Source organism: Chrysoperla carnea, chromosome 1 (genome assembly GCF_905475395.1).
Source record: "Chrysoperla carnea chromosome 1, inChrCarn1.1, whole genome shotgun sequence".
NCBI classification, from domain to species: Eukaryota; Metazoa; Arthropoda; class Insecta; order Neuroptera; family Chrysopidae; genus Chrysoperla; species Chrysoperla carnea.
In genome coordinates, this window is record NC_058337.1 from 80,994,249 (window position 1) to 81,010,206 (window position 15,958).

The 15,958-nt window shown below is 28.6% G+C and overlaps 2 protein-coding genes across 2 annotated transcripts in view; both read right to left on the reverse strand.

Moving 5' to 3' along the window:
• LOC123305685 (attractin-like protein 1) overlaps positions 1–4,639 on the reverse strand; it is a 29,151-nt gene extending 24,512 nt beyond the window's left edge. The window contains exon 1 of the mRNA XM_044887473.1: positions 4,453–4,639. The gene's annotated coding sequence lies outside the window, so the exon portion shown is untranslated. The remainder of the gene's footprint in view (positions 1–4,452) is intronic.
• A 1,699-nt stretch (positions 4,640–6,338) lies between these two features.
• Positions 6,339–13,356, reverse strand: LOC123305686 (nuclear pore complex protein Nup107). Its single transcript, XM_044887474.1, has 6 exons — positions 12,748–13,356; positions 10,689–11,199; positions 9,310–9,928; positions 8,305–8,548; positions 7,354–7,923; positions 6,339–6,570 (listed from the first exon to the last, which is right to left on the reverse strand). Exons 1-6 carry the CDS (start codon positions 13,225–13,227, stop codon positions 6,361–6,363), a joined length of 2,634 nt encoding a protein of 877 aa, XP_044743409.1. The 5' UTR covers positions 13,228–13,356; the 3' UTR covers positions 6,339–6,360.
• Positions 13,357–15,958: the final 2,602 nt, after the last annotated feature.

Below are 15,958 nucleotides of genomic sequence, written 5' to 3' on the forward strand. Positions count from 1 at the left end.
TATTAGTGAAAGTTAATTTTTTCTTCATTAAACGAGATTTAATTTTTATTATTTTTTGTGTTAGAATAAGAGAAACTTTGAAAGTACTATTTAAGTATTTAAGTATTTACATTAACAAAAATTTATAATAATTTTTCTCTCAATATAATATTCAAGTGCATTGTATTTTGTACAATGTGTTATAAATAAAACTGGCATATAAAATTCTGACATAATAGAACTATTGTCATAATAATAAAAATAAATTAAAAACCCGAATGCGTTAAATGAAATCAGAAATGTAAAATTAAGTGCAGTAGTTTACATAATTTACACTTTAACAGTCGGGACCCATTATTGGGAAGATTTGAGCTGGTCTAGATTTTAATGAGCCCCGGCTGTTAAAGTCGCTATGCAAATTACTGGACTTCTATCTTTTCAGTTTTTATTTAACGCAGTCGGGTATTTTATTAAATAATTTATATTATCTTGCACTTTTTAGTGCCCCCTTTTAATTTCCTTTATTTAGATACCCTACTCGATAGGTTTTGTTAATTTTTTTGCTATTTTGCCTTTTTTCTAAGCCGCGAACGACGTATATACAAATAACATAATATATTGTTGTGAACAGATTAAGTAGTTGAAACATTGAAGACTTGATAAGTGTCATTTTATAAATCTTCTGATAAACTAGAAGATCACGTTAACGCGTTCGCGAACATATTAAAGGACTATGTAACCCTATCCCAAAAATCTTGCAAGTCAAAATTTGATCCACTTTCCGGTTTCCGATTGAGCTGAAATTTTGCATGCACATTTAGTTTGGATGACAATGCATGATAAGGCGTCTTGATTTTCCCATCGCTTCCACCATATTTGATATATATATACATTTTTTTAGTCCTAAATTAAAAATTTTAATAACAATACTTTTTAAGGGACAAGCTTTTATTGTACTAAAAAGTAGAAAATAATTTTATCTATGAGTCACTCATACCCGACTATTGTAAAAGCTTGAGGCGCTTAATATCAAGAATGAATCGAAAAATAATTAGGCATGTGGAGTAAATGAGGCGTTTCGATTCATTTTCGATATTTTAAATTGAGCGCCTCAAGCTTTTACAAATAGTCGGATATGATATAAAATTATTTTCTACTTTTTAGTACAATAAAAGCTTGCCCCTTAAAAAAGTATTTTTTTTTAATTATTTTATTCATTAAGTATAACATAATATTTAATATAATACGTGAAATCAATTGTTATTTATCATTTAAACCGGTAAAACTTTTGGTTTTATCACCGATTTTAACTTTGTTTAGAACCAAACTTGCCATAACTTTTGAAAGGAAATTTTTTTAGAGCATTCGCACTTGTGGAAATGAATATTCCATAAAATTTATATTGAAATTCAAAATTTTGAAAATAGCTACCATATACCTGCTATTAATACTTTATTAAAACAATGGGAAATATTGTGTAATAACAAACATTTTTTACTGTATATTATGTTATCAAATGTGTTTCAAGCCACCTTAAACTTGGCACACGCAGTACTTTTCAATTAGTTTTACACCGACTAGACTATATCACTAATAGCTTGAAAATTGGTTTACACAGTATTTTAAAAAAAACTCGGATTTATTGTAGTGTTGTTAAAAATTAAATCTTTATTAAACCAATTGGCAAATAAAAATTGTAGTTCCGGATTCAACTGCTTTAACAAACTAGTTACATATTCTAACTATTTAATAAAAAAAATTACAAATATAAATTACACAAAATATATACGTCTGAATTTTCAAGATATTTACTAAAATACAAATAAAAATTAATTTCCATACGTCAAGGTGAGAATGAAAGCATATCCTTTAAAACAGCTTTAAAAACTTACGATTCAACCGTCTGGCAGTTATAAAAAGCCTCGTGAAGACGAGATTGTTAACTTTCGGAAAGAAAGCTATTGTTATTCGATCGTTACGTAACCTACCAAACTGGAATAAAGAATAAGATTGGTTTTTAGAAATCTATTTAACATTATTAAATTCTAAATATATTAAATTCGAATAAATACCAAATTTGTAAATCAAAATCGCCCTATCCTTTAAGATGATTGAGGTGCCATGAAATTAGAGTCAAAAATTCACCTACACCAAGCTACATAAACATTTATCTTTAATAAATACGGAAAAAAGGTAGCTGGAAGTGTTTTTTTTTCTTTTTAAGAAAAAATATTTAAAATTTTTCATAAATGATAAGATCTAAAATAGCACAAATATCACCAAAGAGGCTCTAAACTTATTTTTATACCTATTACACGGCCCGGTGAACTTCGTTTCACCTACAATTTATTTAATTACTAGTTTGATACCCGCCCGCTTCACTGGGCTTATAAGTAACAACCATCGCTTTATAGCCTCCAGCTCACTTGACCTCACTTATCCCCCTTCCATAACACTTGAAGGTGTTTTTTTTATACAGCCAAAATATACGCACAGTTTTCAATTTTTTTAAGTGTAAAAAAGCCATAATTCATTGAGTATATTAGAAAAGATGGCCATGAATTTATTTAAATTCATTTATTATTTTAAATTTTTACAGAAATCTTTAAGTTATGGTTCAAAATGATGATCATAGATTGAGCAGTAAAATGTCACATAATTTCAAAAATTTATATAAATCTATCTATTTTATGTATACCTGCTCGTTGTGTGCAGAATAGAGCGCCAATGGTAGCAAATTTATAAACTTTATATTATAAAAAATAATTCTCATTCACTCAAAAATATAGGCATTATTATTACATAGGTAATACAATCATTGTGTAGAAACTCATTCATATTCATTCAGCTTATCTAACTAATTCTAGAGAATTACAGAATACAGCTTGTGCAAGTGTAATTTGCACTAGTGTTACCGGATTGTTAAATTAAACACTTTTATTCCCTAGTTTAAAACAGTAAAAATTAAATTCAAATAATACATTAAAAAAGTTTTTAAACAATATAATGACATTTTTGAATCACTCTGTAGTTTTTCATTTTACATTTTTATAATATTCCCAATAAGCCTTCAACAATTAACGAACCTTTTGTAAATAAATCATTTTCATATTAAAATTATTTTTTACACGTGTGTGTGGGAAAGTAAAAAACTGAAACAAATGTTTAACAAATAAATTTAATTAATTCTTTTAAAACAAAAACCCACCCGCGAGGTTATTCACATTTAAAAAAAAAATAAAATAAAATCCAGTCTTTTTCTACTGATTTGCGATAAAATAACGGTACACCTTGTAAAACCGGGTTTTCAGCCCACTATTTACCATATTTTTGCAATCAAGAATAATTTTAAATATAGATTTTGTTTAAAAATAAATCTATTTAGCACAATGACTCCTTGAGCAGCTATTATGAAGAGCACTAAATTTTCTATTTTTGAAGGAATTAATTCATAATTAAGCAATAAAGAAATAAAGGCGGAAAAAATTGGATCCAAACTTAAGCGCCATCAAACATCTTTAATAATAAAAATCTTGATTCTTAATCTTTTTCTTTGTATGTCCTTTCTCTCTTAGAAGGTGCAAATGTAATCCTTTACACCCTCTCTCCTAGGTGCCAATATCTGGCGCTTGATTAAGATTAACACTCCATTACACGCTCTGTATCTGACACACACATGGCTGAACGTTTTTCATGACAAGTTAACAGCACAGGGTCCTTTCCTATTCTATAAGAATAGAGGAAGATAAAATCAGAAACTCAATCGAGACCAACAGGGAAGCCTTTGGCAGTGTAAACATTTGAAATTTTACTAGAAATGTACCTAGGTAATTTCCTATGCTCTTTGACTCATAGAATCGATTTTTGATGGTTTCAGGCTCATTTACTCGAGCAGTCCATATTTTTGATAAATAAATTTGGTTATATTGATAAAACCAAAAAATTCAATCTAAACCAGTTTTAGGAGTTTATACATAACATTGAAGATTGAACATTCAAATTTTACTCAAGTTTTAGGTCATTGCCTATGCTTTTTAATCCATAGAATCGATTTTTGATGATTTTAGTCTCATCCAAGCACTTGGTCAGTTTTCCGTAACCATATCAGACTAGACTTTTGTTAAATTGATTTTTTTAAATACGTTTCTTTTTACAAAAAACCTTCGCTAAATATTTCATGATTAGTACTGCCTTTTTTTTCTTGATTTGCGACTATTAATTATTATGAATTTCTTTTCCAAGTTTATACTTAGAAGGCGCAATTTTTTACAGAATTTGTGCTCATTAAATATGAACGCGGGTCTTCTATTTTTTTAGTATTTTTTGAAACGCTACCAGATAGTTTATATTAACATAAAAAACTTTGGAAACTGTTACATATGGTATAAAGACTTCTTAACATATGAGATTTTCTTATACTTGATCATTATTTATGGGGCAAAAGGCATTTTTTCCAGAAAAAAATCAACAAACCTGACTTTTCCACCACAATGTTGACAAAAGGTACCTTGCCAACCATCATTGCAAATACATGTTTCATTTCGACAAATTCCATTATTACTGCAACTAGACGAGTCCACACATTTCTCTTTACCATTGTTGATGGCATTTACAACAAAACCACCATAAACAAATAAAACACATAAAACACACACAACTGTTGAAAAATTATTCACAAAATTATCACATTTTCTTCGATATTTCGATTTGAACAAAAATAAAAACATTTGTTGAGATTCTAACATAATTTCTGAACAATAACCATTTTTATATGTTCCGAACAAGGAGAAAAATTTACAGTATATTTTTAACACAAGAAAAGAAAATTTTTAATTTAACATATTGTGTTTTATAAATTTTTTTGTTGGTCTTTTTAGATTTTATTATTTTACATTAAGAAAAATTTTACGGTATCTACTATATGACGTCATTCATAACACAATTTATTTGAAAATACACATTTGGATTGAATTTTTTATTTATTTATATAAAACTCATTATTTTTTTGTTATCGAAATCAATGCTGCACAATAAAAATATTATTAATAACCGACTTTTAGTAATTTGCAATATCTCGTATTTGTAATCTGTCTGTGTGTATGTGCACTTTACATTTTGTAAATGCTGTCACAACAGAAAGTGTCACTTTGCAACTTAAAGTTATCAACCAGTAACACCAACTGCATCAACCATCAAGTAAATGAACTTTTGAAATTTATTTTTATCATGTATGTGCCGCTAAATTTGAAAAATTATTCTACCATAACGTAATTATTTTAATTTATTCATTTTTTTTATTAAATTGTATAATAAGTTCATAACAGGATTTAGCATTTTTTAATTAAATTGAGTTAAGTTTATTAAATTAAGTTCACAGAATTATTTATTGTTTGTTTATTGTGGCTTGGGAATTTCTTACCGTTTACTGAATATTCTTTACTCATGGGCATAGTCAAATAGGACTTACTTAAACGGGTAAAGAATTGTACTAAGTTCTAGTTTCTATGAATACAATAAAAAATATATATTTAGTATAGATTATTTAATTGTGTTAATTCTAAGAACTTTATCCTATTTCCTTAGAAAACCCTTAAAAGCGTAAAGAAAATTGTATAGAAAACAGTTCATATGTATTGTACATTAATTTTGATTATGTTTACTATAATGATTCGTGGTGGCATAAGCCGCAAAACCAACGAAATGGTAGAGTATCAAATTTGCGACTTACTGTATATTACTAGTGTTATGCATCTCTGTGTCAAAAAACCCACGGTCTAAGGCTAATGCAACAGGTCACACATTTCAAATAGTTGGGAATCTTTCAATCATAATTAAATTGATTAGTCGTATTTCCTTTGTAGTCAATATTTCAGTTACGCTTTAAATATCAGTAATCTTATTTACATAAATTTGTTAAATAGCTTCATTTAAATAATTACTCAATCTGTACGCGAATAAGTTATTTTCCAAATAAATTTTAAAAATATTATTCTGGCATTATAAAGATTACAGTAGAATAATAATTTATTTTGTAAACAATTATAAGGATAAAATGCACACATAAAAAATGTGTTTCTGAAGCTAATGATATTGGAAATTAAACGCAGAAGGGTATATTCAATTAATATTTTGTCAATCTATAAGTAAGATTTAATCTATCTTTTCAGATAGTTATGAGCGAACGAGAGAACTACCAGAAGTTAACTATTAAATAGCACTATTAATTGTTAAAATTATTTACTTGACTGGTGTAATAAATTGGGGACCATTCTTTCTAACCAAAACAAAAAGCGAAATTATTAATAATTAACTGACATTTATTTTTAATAAAATACAAAAATATAAAATTAATTACGCCTTATTTTTATGATAATAATCAACTTATGTTCCAACATCATAGCCCCATGGATCTTTTTTCTGTTCCATTAATGCTAAGGAACTTTCACCTAGTTTTGTTAAAACTTCCCCTAAAACAGGTTTGTTAAATACTTTATACAGTTGTTTAGTTTCATCGGCAAGTAAATCAGCCAATTGGATACATTCTTTATATTCGCCCATTTCATGCATTACTGTGTGTAGAAGTAAAACAATCTGAAATATGAAAAAAAATTGGTGGTGAATAATTAAAATTAATAACTAATACGATTATAAATATTCTGTAAATATCTAATCAACGTCGTTTTCTGGATGTGGAAAAAATTATCGAAAATAAATATTTTGAATTAGATAATAATAAACAAATTACAACGCCAAAAAAGGAACAATTATTTGCAAATGTCTTTATAAATATTTTCAGTTTGCTTGTTTGCCCTACTTCCATTCCAAGACATAATTTTTGCAAATAGTTAGCTGGACAAAGTACTTTTAATTCTGAATAAATATCTCATTCCTACAGGTTTTAAATCATTAAATATTAAAAAAATTATACAATATTTAATGCCAGTTTTTATTTGTATATTTCCCCTTCTTTCAAGCCAAAAAGAAAGTGAACATGATTCAGATCTATCTATATCTACTCAACGACAGGCGACACTATTAATCTGACAATAACTATAAATTATTGTTACCCACTAAAATGCCTAAAAATCATCACACAAAATTTTAAATTTTTAATCAGTTTCCGAATAAAGTCTCCGGTTGCACAGTTACTAAATATAATAAATAAATAATATAAGATATGAAAAATTCATTAACTACACCAAGATCATAATTCATTAGGCATTGTTTAGTAATTATGGTACTCGTCACAAGGTAAACAAAATACCCGATGTTGGATTTTGACGATTCATAAAATAAATTAACACTGAGGTTGAATTCTGATAGCACAAAAACAAAATACTGGACCGATTAATGTTTATTTCAGAAATAACTTACTTTTGGAATGCACGTAACTCGCAAATCATTCAAAACCACGGCTCTAGCTTCATCCGTGTCATATGTATCAACTAACCATCCACCGTCAGGGAACAGAAGAATATTATATAATAAAGTTTTAGTATTCTTTGTACGGTGAGCCATTGTTAATTTCCAACGATCTAATTCTGCGTTATATTGTGAAACCCGATGTTCATGTGCAACACGTTCGGTGAAACCTGCATTTTCTGCCAATGGCGCTGGTGGTTTTGGACGCCCATGATGAAAATGATGAAACCAATCCGAAAAAGTTTCATTACCATCTAAATAGGCCTTGTAACAGAGATACTCCTTTAAGATACTTTGAACATTTTTTGGCACATCGTTCTCGTTATAATTTGATAAAATTAAATTCACAGTATCACCAGGATTTTTATTGAACGCTTGTCGGGCTGCATCTAATTTTCCACTTGCTAGGAAATATCTGATAATTGCATTTGTTTGATACACAGCTTCTAAACGTTGGGTATCGTAGAATATTAACCAATCTAATGCTGATATTTTTGCAAGATCACTCTCCGTAAGGTCATTCTGGAATATGAAAGAAATTATTGGTTGCGAGCTTTAGTTTGACAAGAAGAGGTGCTGAGATTAACTGTAAAGATGCCCTTTTACAACGGATTCTATTGACTTTCTCAATACTCTCACCTAATCTCACCGATTGTTACAAGGGATCAGACGATACAGTTAAGTGATTTGACTATATGCATTATACAGTCATGTAATTTAAAAACATATGTTCAAAACTTATTTAAAACAAAAAGCATAAATAAATATGGTATTATTAAATTGGTTAAACCTATTAGTTGAGCTATGGTTACGATCGAGTTAAAATTTGGAAGAATAGGAAACAAGAACTGTCTGTGCAGTTTATCATTCCCACAAAAGAAATAAAGAAAGTAACTAACTTACAGTTAATTCAGACATCGTAGCAACAATATCTTTACGACGTATATTTTCAACAACTTGTTTAGTAATTGCTTCAACATGTAGACCAGCATCTTCCGCGTTTGATAACATGGCACGGCGTTCATCATTTTCAGTGATTGGTTCCAAAAATTTTGAATACATTGTGATTTGATTCGGTTGAGGTAGTGTAGCGGTATAAAATGCGATTAAGTCTTTTCGATCTGTATCGATTAAGCATTGCACGTATCTGGAAGGTAAAGTAATTATTTATCAGTAATTTAATCATGAAGAATCCCAAGATCTAAAACCATTAAATTCAATAATTTTGGAATTGTCTAAAATATAAAAATGAGCTATTCATGAAGTTTTGTTTTAAATATGCTTTAAAAAAACAAAAAAATTTATTTATAACTTTAATGTTAAAATGATTTTTGATTGACAGGTCGAATATAATGTAATATGTCTGATAAAACTTCAGGGTTCAAGCGATATTAGAATTTAACTTAATCATGATATATTTTTTATGGCTAAGCAATCAATTATTGAAATTTTCTAACAAAGGTGTTGCATAAGCATATAGCAAAGTTGCAGCTTTTTGAAGTAAAAAGCTTCATATGCTATCCCAATTTGTAGGGTTAGCTTTGAATAAAAAAAAAGAGGTAACAAACTAAGCGAAGATACAAATTAAAAAATTTAGCACTTCTAACTTACAGAGATGATTGAACATTAAAAATTTATTATAGAGATTATTACAAAAATTGAAAGCCAAGAGCTAAATTATAAAAATAATTGTTTCGAATATATCCTTTTATTAATTAATCATAATCCCATAAATATTTCTCTATCCCATAAAAATCTCATAAAATTTTGCTACACCCAAGGGTGCAAGTTTTTCTCTCTGCATTTACTTAAGAGCTTTGGTAAATCAACTTCTTACATCTTACTCAATCTGCCCACAAAGTACCAAATCAATTTTTTGGTGTTGAAAATTAACATGGAATGACTTACTGTTCTAATACACCATCACCAGCAATTTCATTACCAGTGATACCAAATTCACGAAATACTAGGACAATATGCGCTAATAAACGTAGAAACTGAGGAGAATTTGAAAGTAATTTTTTCTGAGGTGACGTTATTGTACTTAGTTGATCTTCAGAAATCGTAACCCAATGTTTCATTAATTTTAATAACTCAATTGGTTGATCCATAATAATGAATCGTAAAATATGATAATACTTTTCCGTTTCTGAATGTGTATTAATTTGATCCGTTAATTTATTAAAAATTTCATCTAATGAGAATCGATTTTTCCAATATTCGGCGGGCATTTCTTGATATGATTTTAAAATTGTATCACGTATTTCAGATTCTACGCGAATATCAATCATTACACGTAAATATGCCCATAATATATCTTCCCAGTTACGACATACAAGTAATACAGGACGTAAGTTTCCACATAATATACCAAGCGTACCACGCCAATATTTATCCAGGCGTTCATCCTCACAGATCTTCCATGCCATATATTTCCATAAATCACGATGCATATTTCCTTCGCATGGTTCTTTTAGTTCTCGATTTTCTGTTTTACTGTAATTTGGATCATGAAATAAACGCCAACCTGAAAAATAAATATTTTATTTTTAAATTAAAATTCGTAAAAAGAAGTTTAGACTCACTGTCAGATTTTTTCTGATCGTTTTAATTTCACCCAAAAGCATTTTTTAGTCTTATAATAGAAAAGTTACATGTTAGTTTATTTTATTTTTTTCGAACGTTTATTGAAATTACTAAGAAAAATTAAAATTTTTTCTTTTTAAATTGATTTTTCATGTAATTTTACAATGGAAAATGGTTTTTCTAAAATACAAATTCAAACGGCAGTGACGCCAACACATCGCTTTCGTAACGACAACGCACGCAGAAATGATAAAATAACATGAATAATGATAAATGATTTGTCTCTCAACTGGCCTTCACCATATTTTAACGCAATTTTCCATACAAACAAGACAAAAAATGTGAATTTATCGTGATTTCGATTATCTCATTGCTTCAACGAATGTAAATACGTCACTACCGTTTTTTTTTTTTTTTCATTCAAAAATATAACTATTTTTATTAATAATTAATAAAAAAAAATTAAATATACTTTGGATGAATTATTATTTCATTTATATATGAATTTGTGGCCACAAAAAATTAATGCAACTTCTGTATTATACACAAAATCTCTCAATAGAGTCTTTTGATAAAAGAATTCAACAACTAAATCCTGAAAAAAAGCTATGCGAAATACTCTGGCAATATTAAATTTTCTAGGCCTTTCGCGAGCCAAACTAAATGATTAGTTTTCAAAATTGACAAAATATTTAACTCACCTTCAAGAATAGCTGCCCTCCAAGCATGTCCACAATGAACGCATAAAGCTTGAGCTTCATTTAATCGCCCGCAACGAATTTCATAAAAAATTTCCTTACATAATCGTGCTTCATCATCTAAATCTAAATCGTGTAATGATGCTTTTTCCCTAAGCGGGGCATCAGGATCTAATTTTGTTACAAGTGCGCGCGTTGAAGGGAATACAGTCAAATCCGCATCATCTAATTGATGTAAAGTATTTTCCCATCCAACTGTTTTATCAGTAAAATGTTCCATTCTGGGTATATCTGCAGTTTGGTCAGCCGCTTTTCTTTCCAACCAATCCACAACTAATTGACATTCTCGTAACAATGAATCAGTTTTATATAAATTTTCCACGCACTGTTTCTCAGTTATGGTATTTGGTGGAATTGGTTCAATTTCCGGATTTTTATCGGATGTTAAACGATCTTGATATATACAATAAATTAATCGCCATAAATTTCGTTCATTTTCTAACCACAAATTATCCTAAAATATACATTTTTACTTAAAAGTTGGTATTGAAGTCTGAATAAGACAAATAATCAGCTAAGCGTACATAAAATTTAACGACGCGGTAAATAATTTATAGGTATGAAGAATTGTAAGAAGAAAAAAGTGACTTTTCGGTTTTCCCTAAATATTTATACGTTTAAAATTTAGAACCTATTGTAGGATTAAAATTGGCCAAATTATGGGAAAAATTTAATGCGTTTGCAATATCAGTTATTTTCATCATTGATATCTTTCTAATACCCGACAGGCATTTCTTGTTATGATTCTCAAATTGTATCACGTATTTCGGATTCTACACGAATATCAATCATTAAACGAAAATATGCCAATAATATATCTTCCCAATTACGGTATAGAAGTAATTCGGGACATTATTAGACGGGATGGTACCTCGGGAATTTATTATGTATTTTTCCAGCTAAATTATAAGTGATTGGCATGATTTTTTGACTGATAAGAGCATGAAGGTTATAAAGAAGGAGAACGATCGCAATAGAAAATATTGCCCCCCAATATTTTGAAAAAATAAGTGAGGCGCTGGGATCGCTAAGTTGTATCATTAAATGCGGGCTGTTGTGCGCTAATATACTACTTACCAACGACAGCGCGGCTGGTGGCTGAAAATGAACTATAAATTCTACAAATTTTCAGGGACAGGTGCGCTAATGCTTTAGTACACAGCGATCGTTCTCCTTCTTTATAACCTTCATGGATAAGAGTAAATAACTTGTTAACTGTTAATTGTATATTAAAATATTGAAGAATAAATAACAAGATGCCTGTGCTCAACTGTCACCTAATATATGAATGAATCAAGATGAAATCAAGTACGATTGAACGATTGGTTTCTTCCATTCACGTATCAACCATTATTCAATTAACGTATTATCTATTGTACTATTTACATCTTAACAATGTAAAAATATTTTAATGAATATATTAATTATGATGTTAATCCATCGTCATATATATATACCAAATTTTTAAAGATATAACATGTATTATTTTAAGAATCCATAATCAAATTTATCGCTTGGTTAACAGTAATCTAATATTCATTCTATTCGTTATGTGCGTAGTCATGGCAGGGACAATAAAATCGATGCCAGCGCTTCCAGTGAAAAATTTTGGCGATAAAGGAGGCAGCTATGACTAATTTGCAATTCTTTACATGTTACTGATATAGAAAATGTCAAATTAAAATTATTGACAAACAGTAATTAATTAAACTTAATGCATTAAAAACTGTGAAAATAAGAAATGAAATTGCATCAAATATTATTTTTCAAATGTAAATGATCATCATTATTTATTTAAATTTGTAATACAATAATATTAAATTTTCAATGTAAGTCACTTTGAGAACAGTTCTTAAAATTTACTTTCATACTGAAATGACTGGTCCTAGATGTATAAGATTATTAGTCAATTTAAAGTTTTAAACCAAGAATAAATCTTGGGTAAAACTTTTTGCACCATGAAGCATGCTTTATAAAACAAATATTACAAATTTTAACTTACGTATGCAGCACTTTTACGAGTTTCACCCAAACTTTTCGATTGTATATCGATGATTAAGTCCAAATTATCTGAGCACGATTGTATATAGTCGGCGATTGTTTGAAATATTTGTGTTGCACTTTCATGCATTTGTGTAATCTCAAAAAAGTCTGTAAATAATTTATCCAAAATTTCTGCACTTTTTTGTGTTGTTTTCAAAATATTCCCATTTAATAAAGATTCGCTAAATGTTAAGTTTGGATCTCTAATCAATTTACTATGACCCATAATTTCACGAAATTCGTGTGGAGCAGCTGTAACGGATGCATCAAAATTTGGATGATTTAATGTTAAGTTTGTATTTGATTCTTCCAAATCGGTTGGACGCAATAACGATTGTCTGGATGATTTGGCAACATATTTCGATGTTCGTAACATACTTTTGCCTGGTGTAGATAACACATTTTCTAATATTTTTATTGAGTTATTTAAATCAGTCATTTTTTGTACTGTGTAAGCGAGAGTGTATGCGGTAACCTCGAAATTAAATTAAGTAATTTTCATTAAAATTTCACAATTATCTTAGGAGCAAATGTTACGCAATTTAAAATTATTTCAATTTCAATCAAATTTCCGAAACAAATTGTTTTATTTCATACAAAAAATATCTTTATAAACTTAATATATCTTAAAATATCTTTATATTTAAACAAATTTAAAATTAATTGACATCTAATCACGTTTCTCATTAGTAGCGATATCTACCGATATAATTGTGAACTATTTTTTAAATAATAATCATTTCTTATCAGCAGTCTGTAGGATAAGTTCAAAAGTTGTAATAGATACTGAAATAGGTATTTTACAAGTGCATGCCTCATTTATATTCTAATGTTTCATAATTTTAGAGTACAGTATTCGCAATTACAAAATATTGAGTTGGTCTCTACTCCCTCTACCTTCCATAATCTCTATTCTCTACTGAATTAAATTTGAAATGGACAAGAGGGTGTAAACATTATCTTAGAAAATCTATTCAAATAACATGAAAAGAGTATGTCTACTAATAGACCTTTACACTTCAATTACGATTCATTATCGTTTCGGACAGAGAGTAATAAGTTGGACAAACATACACAAGATTTTGGTTATTCATTTAACACAGTTTTTTGACATACTGTCCGAAACAAAAAGTAATCACTGTTTAAAATGAAAAGGTCTTTGAATAGACCTTTTCATCGATTTGCTTTTGTTTCGGACAGTTGCCGAAAAATTATTCAACCTAAGAACGTTAAATATATTTTATCTTTTTCAAGCAGTGCTGTTTGACAAGGGTTGATGGAAAACAGTCCGAAACAAAAAAAGAATCATTTTATAAATGAAAAGGTCTATATATTACTAAGTTCTGTTGTTTTTTGTTTGTTTATACTATGGATGTCATTGCAGTGTCAATTCATGGAGCCGCGAATAATTAGTGAAATTTTTTCCTCTCCAATTTTGGCAAGCATATAGACCCACTAAATATGAAAACCTTGTAAATTTTGTTTTGGTTATACAGTGCAACCTTAATATAACGAACCTCAATATAACGATTTCCTCGATTTAACGAATTTTTCGTAATCCCCTTGAATTGTCCATAAGAGTCAATATAAAATATACCTCTACATTACGAATATTCTTTGCGTACAACCTCTATATAACGAATTTATTATCTACCTAATTGTTTTTAAATACATAGCAAATACATATACATATGTAGTAATTTGATAAAAATGTGTTATCATTTATTAGTATAAGTACGTAATACATATTGAGGTGAATAAAACTATTCTTTTACCTCTTTATAACGAATTTTAGACCAATCTAACCTCAACATAACGAACCTCAGTTCAACGAATTACTTGATATAACGAATATTTACTGGTTCCCTTCAGATTCGTTATATCGAGGTTGCACTGTATTTTCAATATAGTTGGATTGTGTTTTTAATTGTTAATAACAAAACTATAAGAGCGCTTGATTAAATTTAAATTAAATTTATAATTATTCAAGTTTTTGTTTATTATTATTATATTGCGCCGCCAAATTTTTTTGCTATATCTTACCCCTCCTTATCCAGACATAAACCAATTATCTATAGTTAGCTGGGAATATATTCTCCATCCATGATATCTACTGGTATCAAACGTTTATGTTAATAAAGTTGTGTAGAATAAGAGTTTCAAAATTTAGTTTCTTAATTTCTTCCATAATTCTTGTTTTGAAAGTGGGGCATATTACGTGTCTTAATACAAGTTGGATGTATTCCTGTGAAATTATTCCCTACCCAAAAATATGTTCTATATTTATAATTAATTTTAATTTTATTTTTTAATATATTTTTTGCGAAAAAATGTATTTCTAATCGGGAATTTTAAATCCAATGGCATACGTACTGAATGAAACTCAAGTATAGGCAGCTGGCAGAAATGTATGATTTGAGCCTCATGGACAATATCGCATTGCTTGTATTTTTATATAAATAAATACGAATTTATTACATATTCTTGACTTAATTAATTTATCACCAACACAGAAATTTAAATACGATGCATTATGGTGTATATTACTATGCGTGAGATAAGGAAAATTATAAAGAATGTCGCTATTGCAATTCGAAATTATTCAAATTTTTTAATAAATTTCAACGACCTTGCAAATTTTTAAAATGCAAATACGAAATATTCTACCACTAACCGTTTAATGGGACACTAATTGACTTTTTATGACCAATTTCTTACCTTTCAAAGGATGTAATTTATTTTTCAAAACTTTATACGTGGAGTGATAGCACTTTTCAATGATTTTGAAAAATTAAAAAGGTAATAAACAACTTTCCTATCGCGCACTAGCCAATTAACGAGATAAAATGACTTTTGTGGCAAATTTCTGAACGTTAAAATGGTATAATTTATTTTTTAGAATTCCATATAATATATGAGATGCCAATAGCCCATGCCCGGTGTACTATAGTAGTCGCATTAAATAATACGTAAAAGAGGCAATCTTCCAAAATCTCCAAGAAAGTTTCGATTTATTGATTCTTTTTAAAAAAAATTTATTTTTTTATATTAATTAAAATCAAAAACCTTTCAATGTCTCGACTGATATATATCAACGCCCAGTCTAAATCACTAATAATAGAAGTTTGAATTAAGAAAGGATTTTTTGAAATTCATCCCCTAAAGGAGTG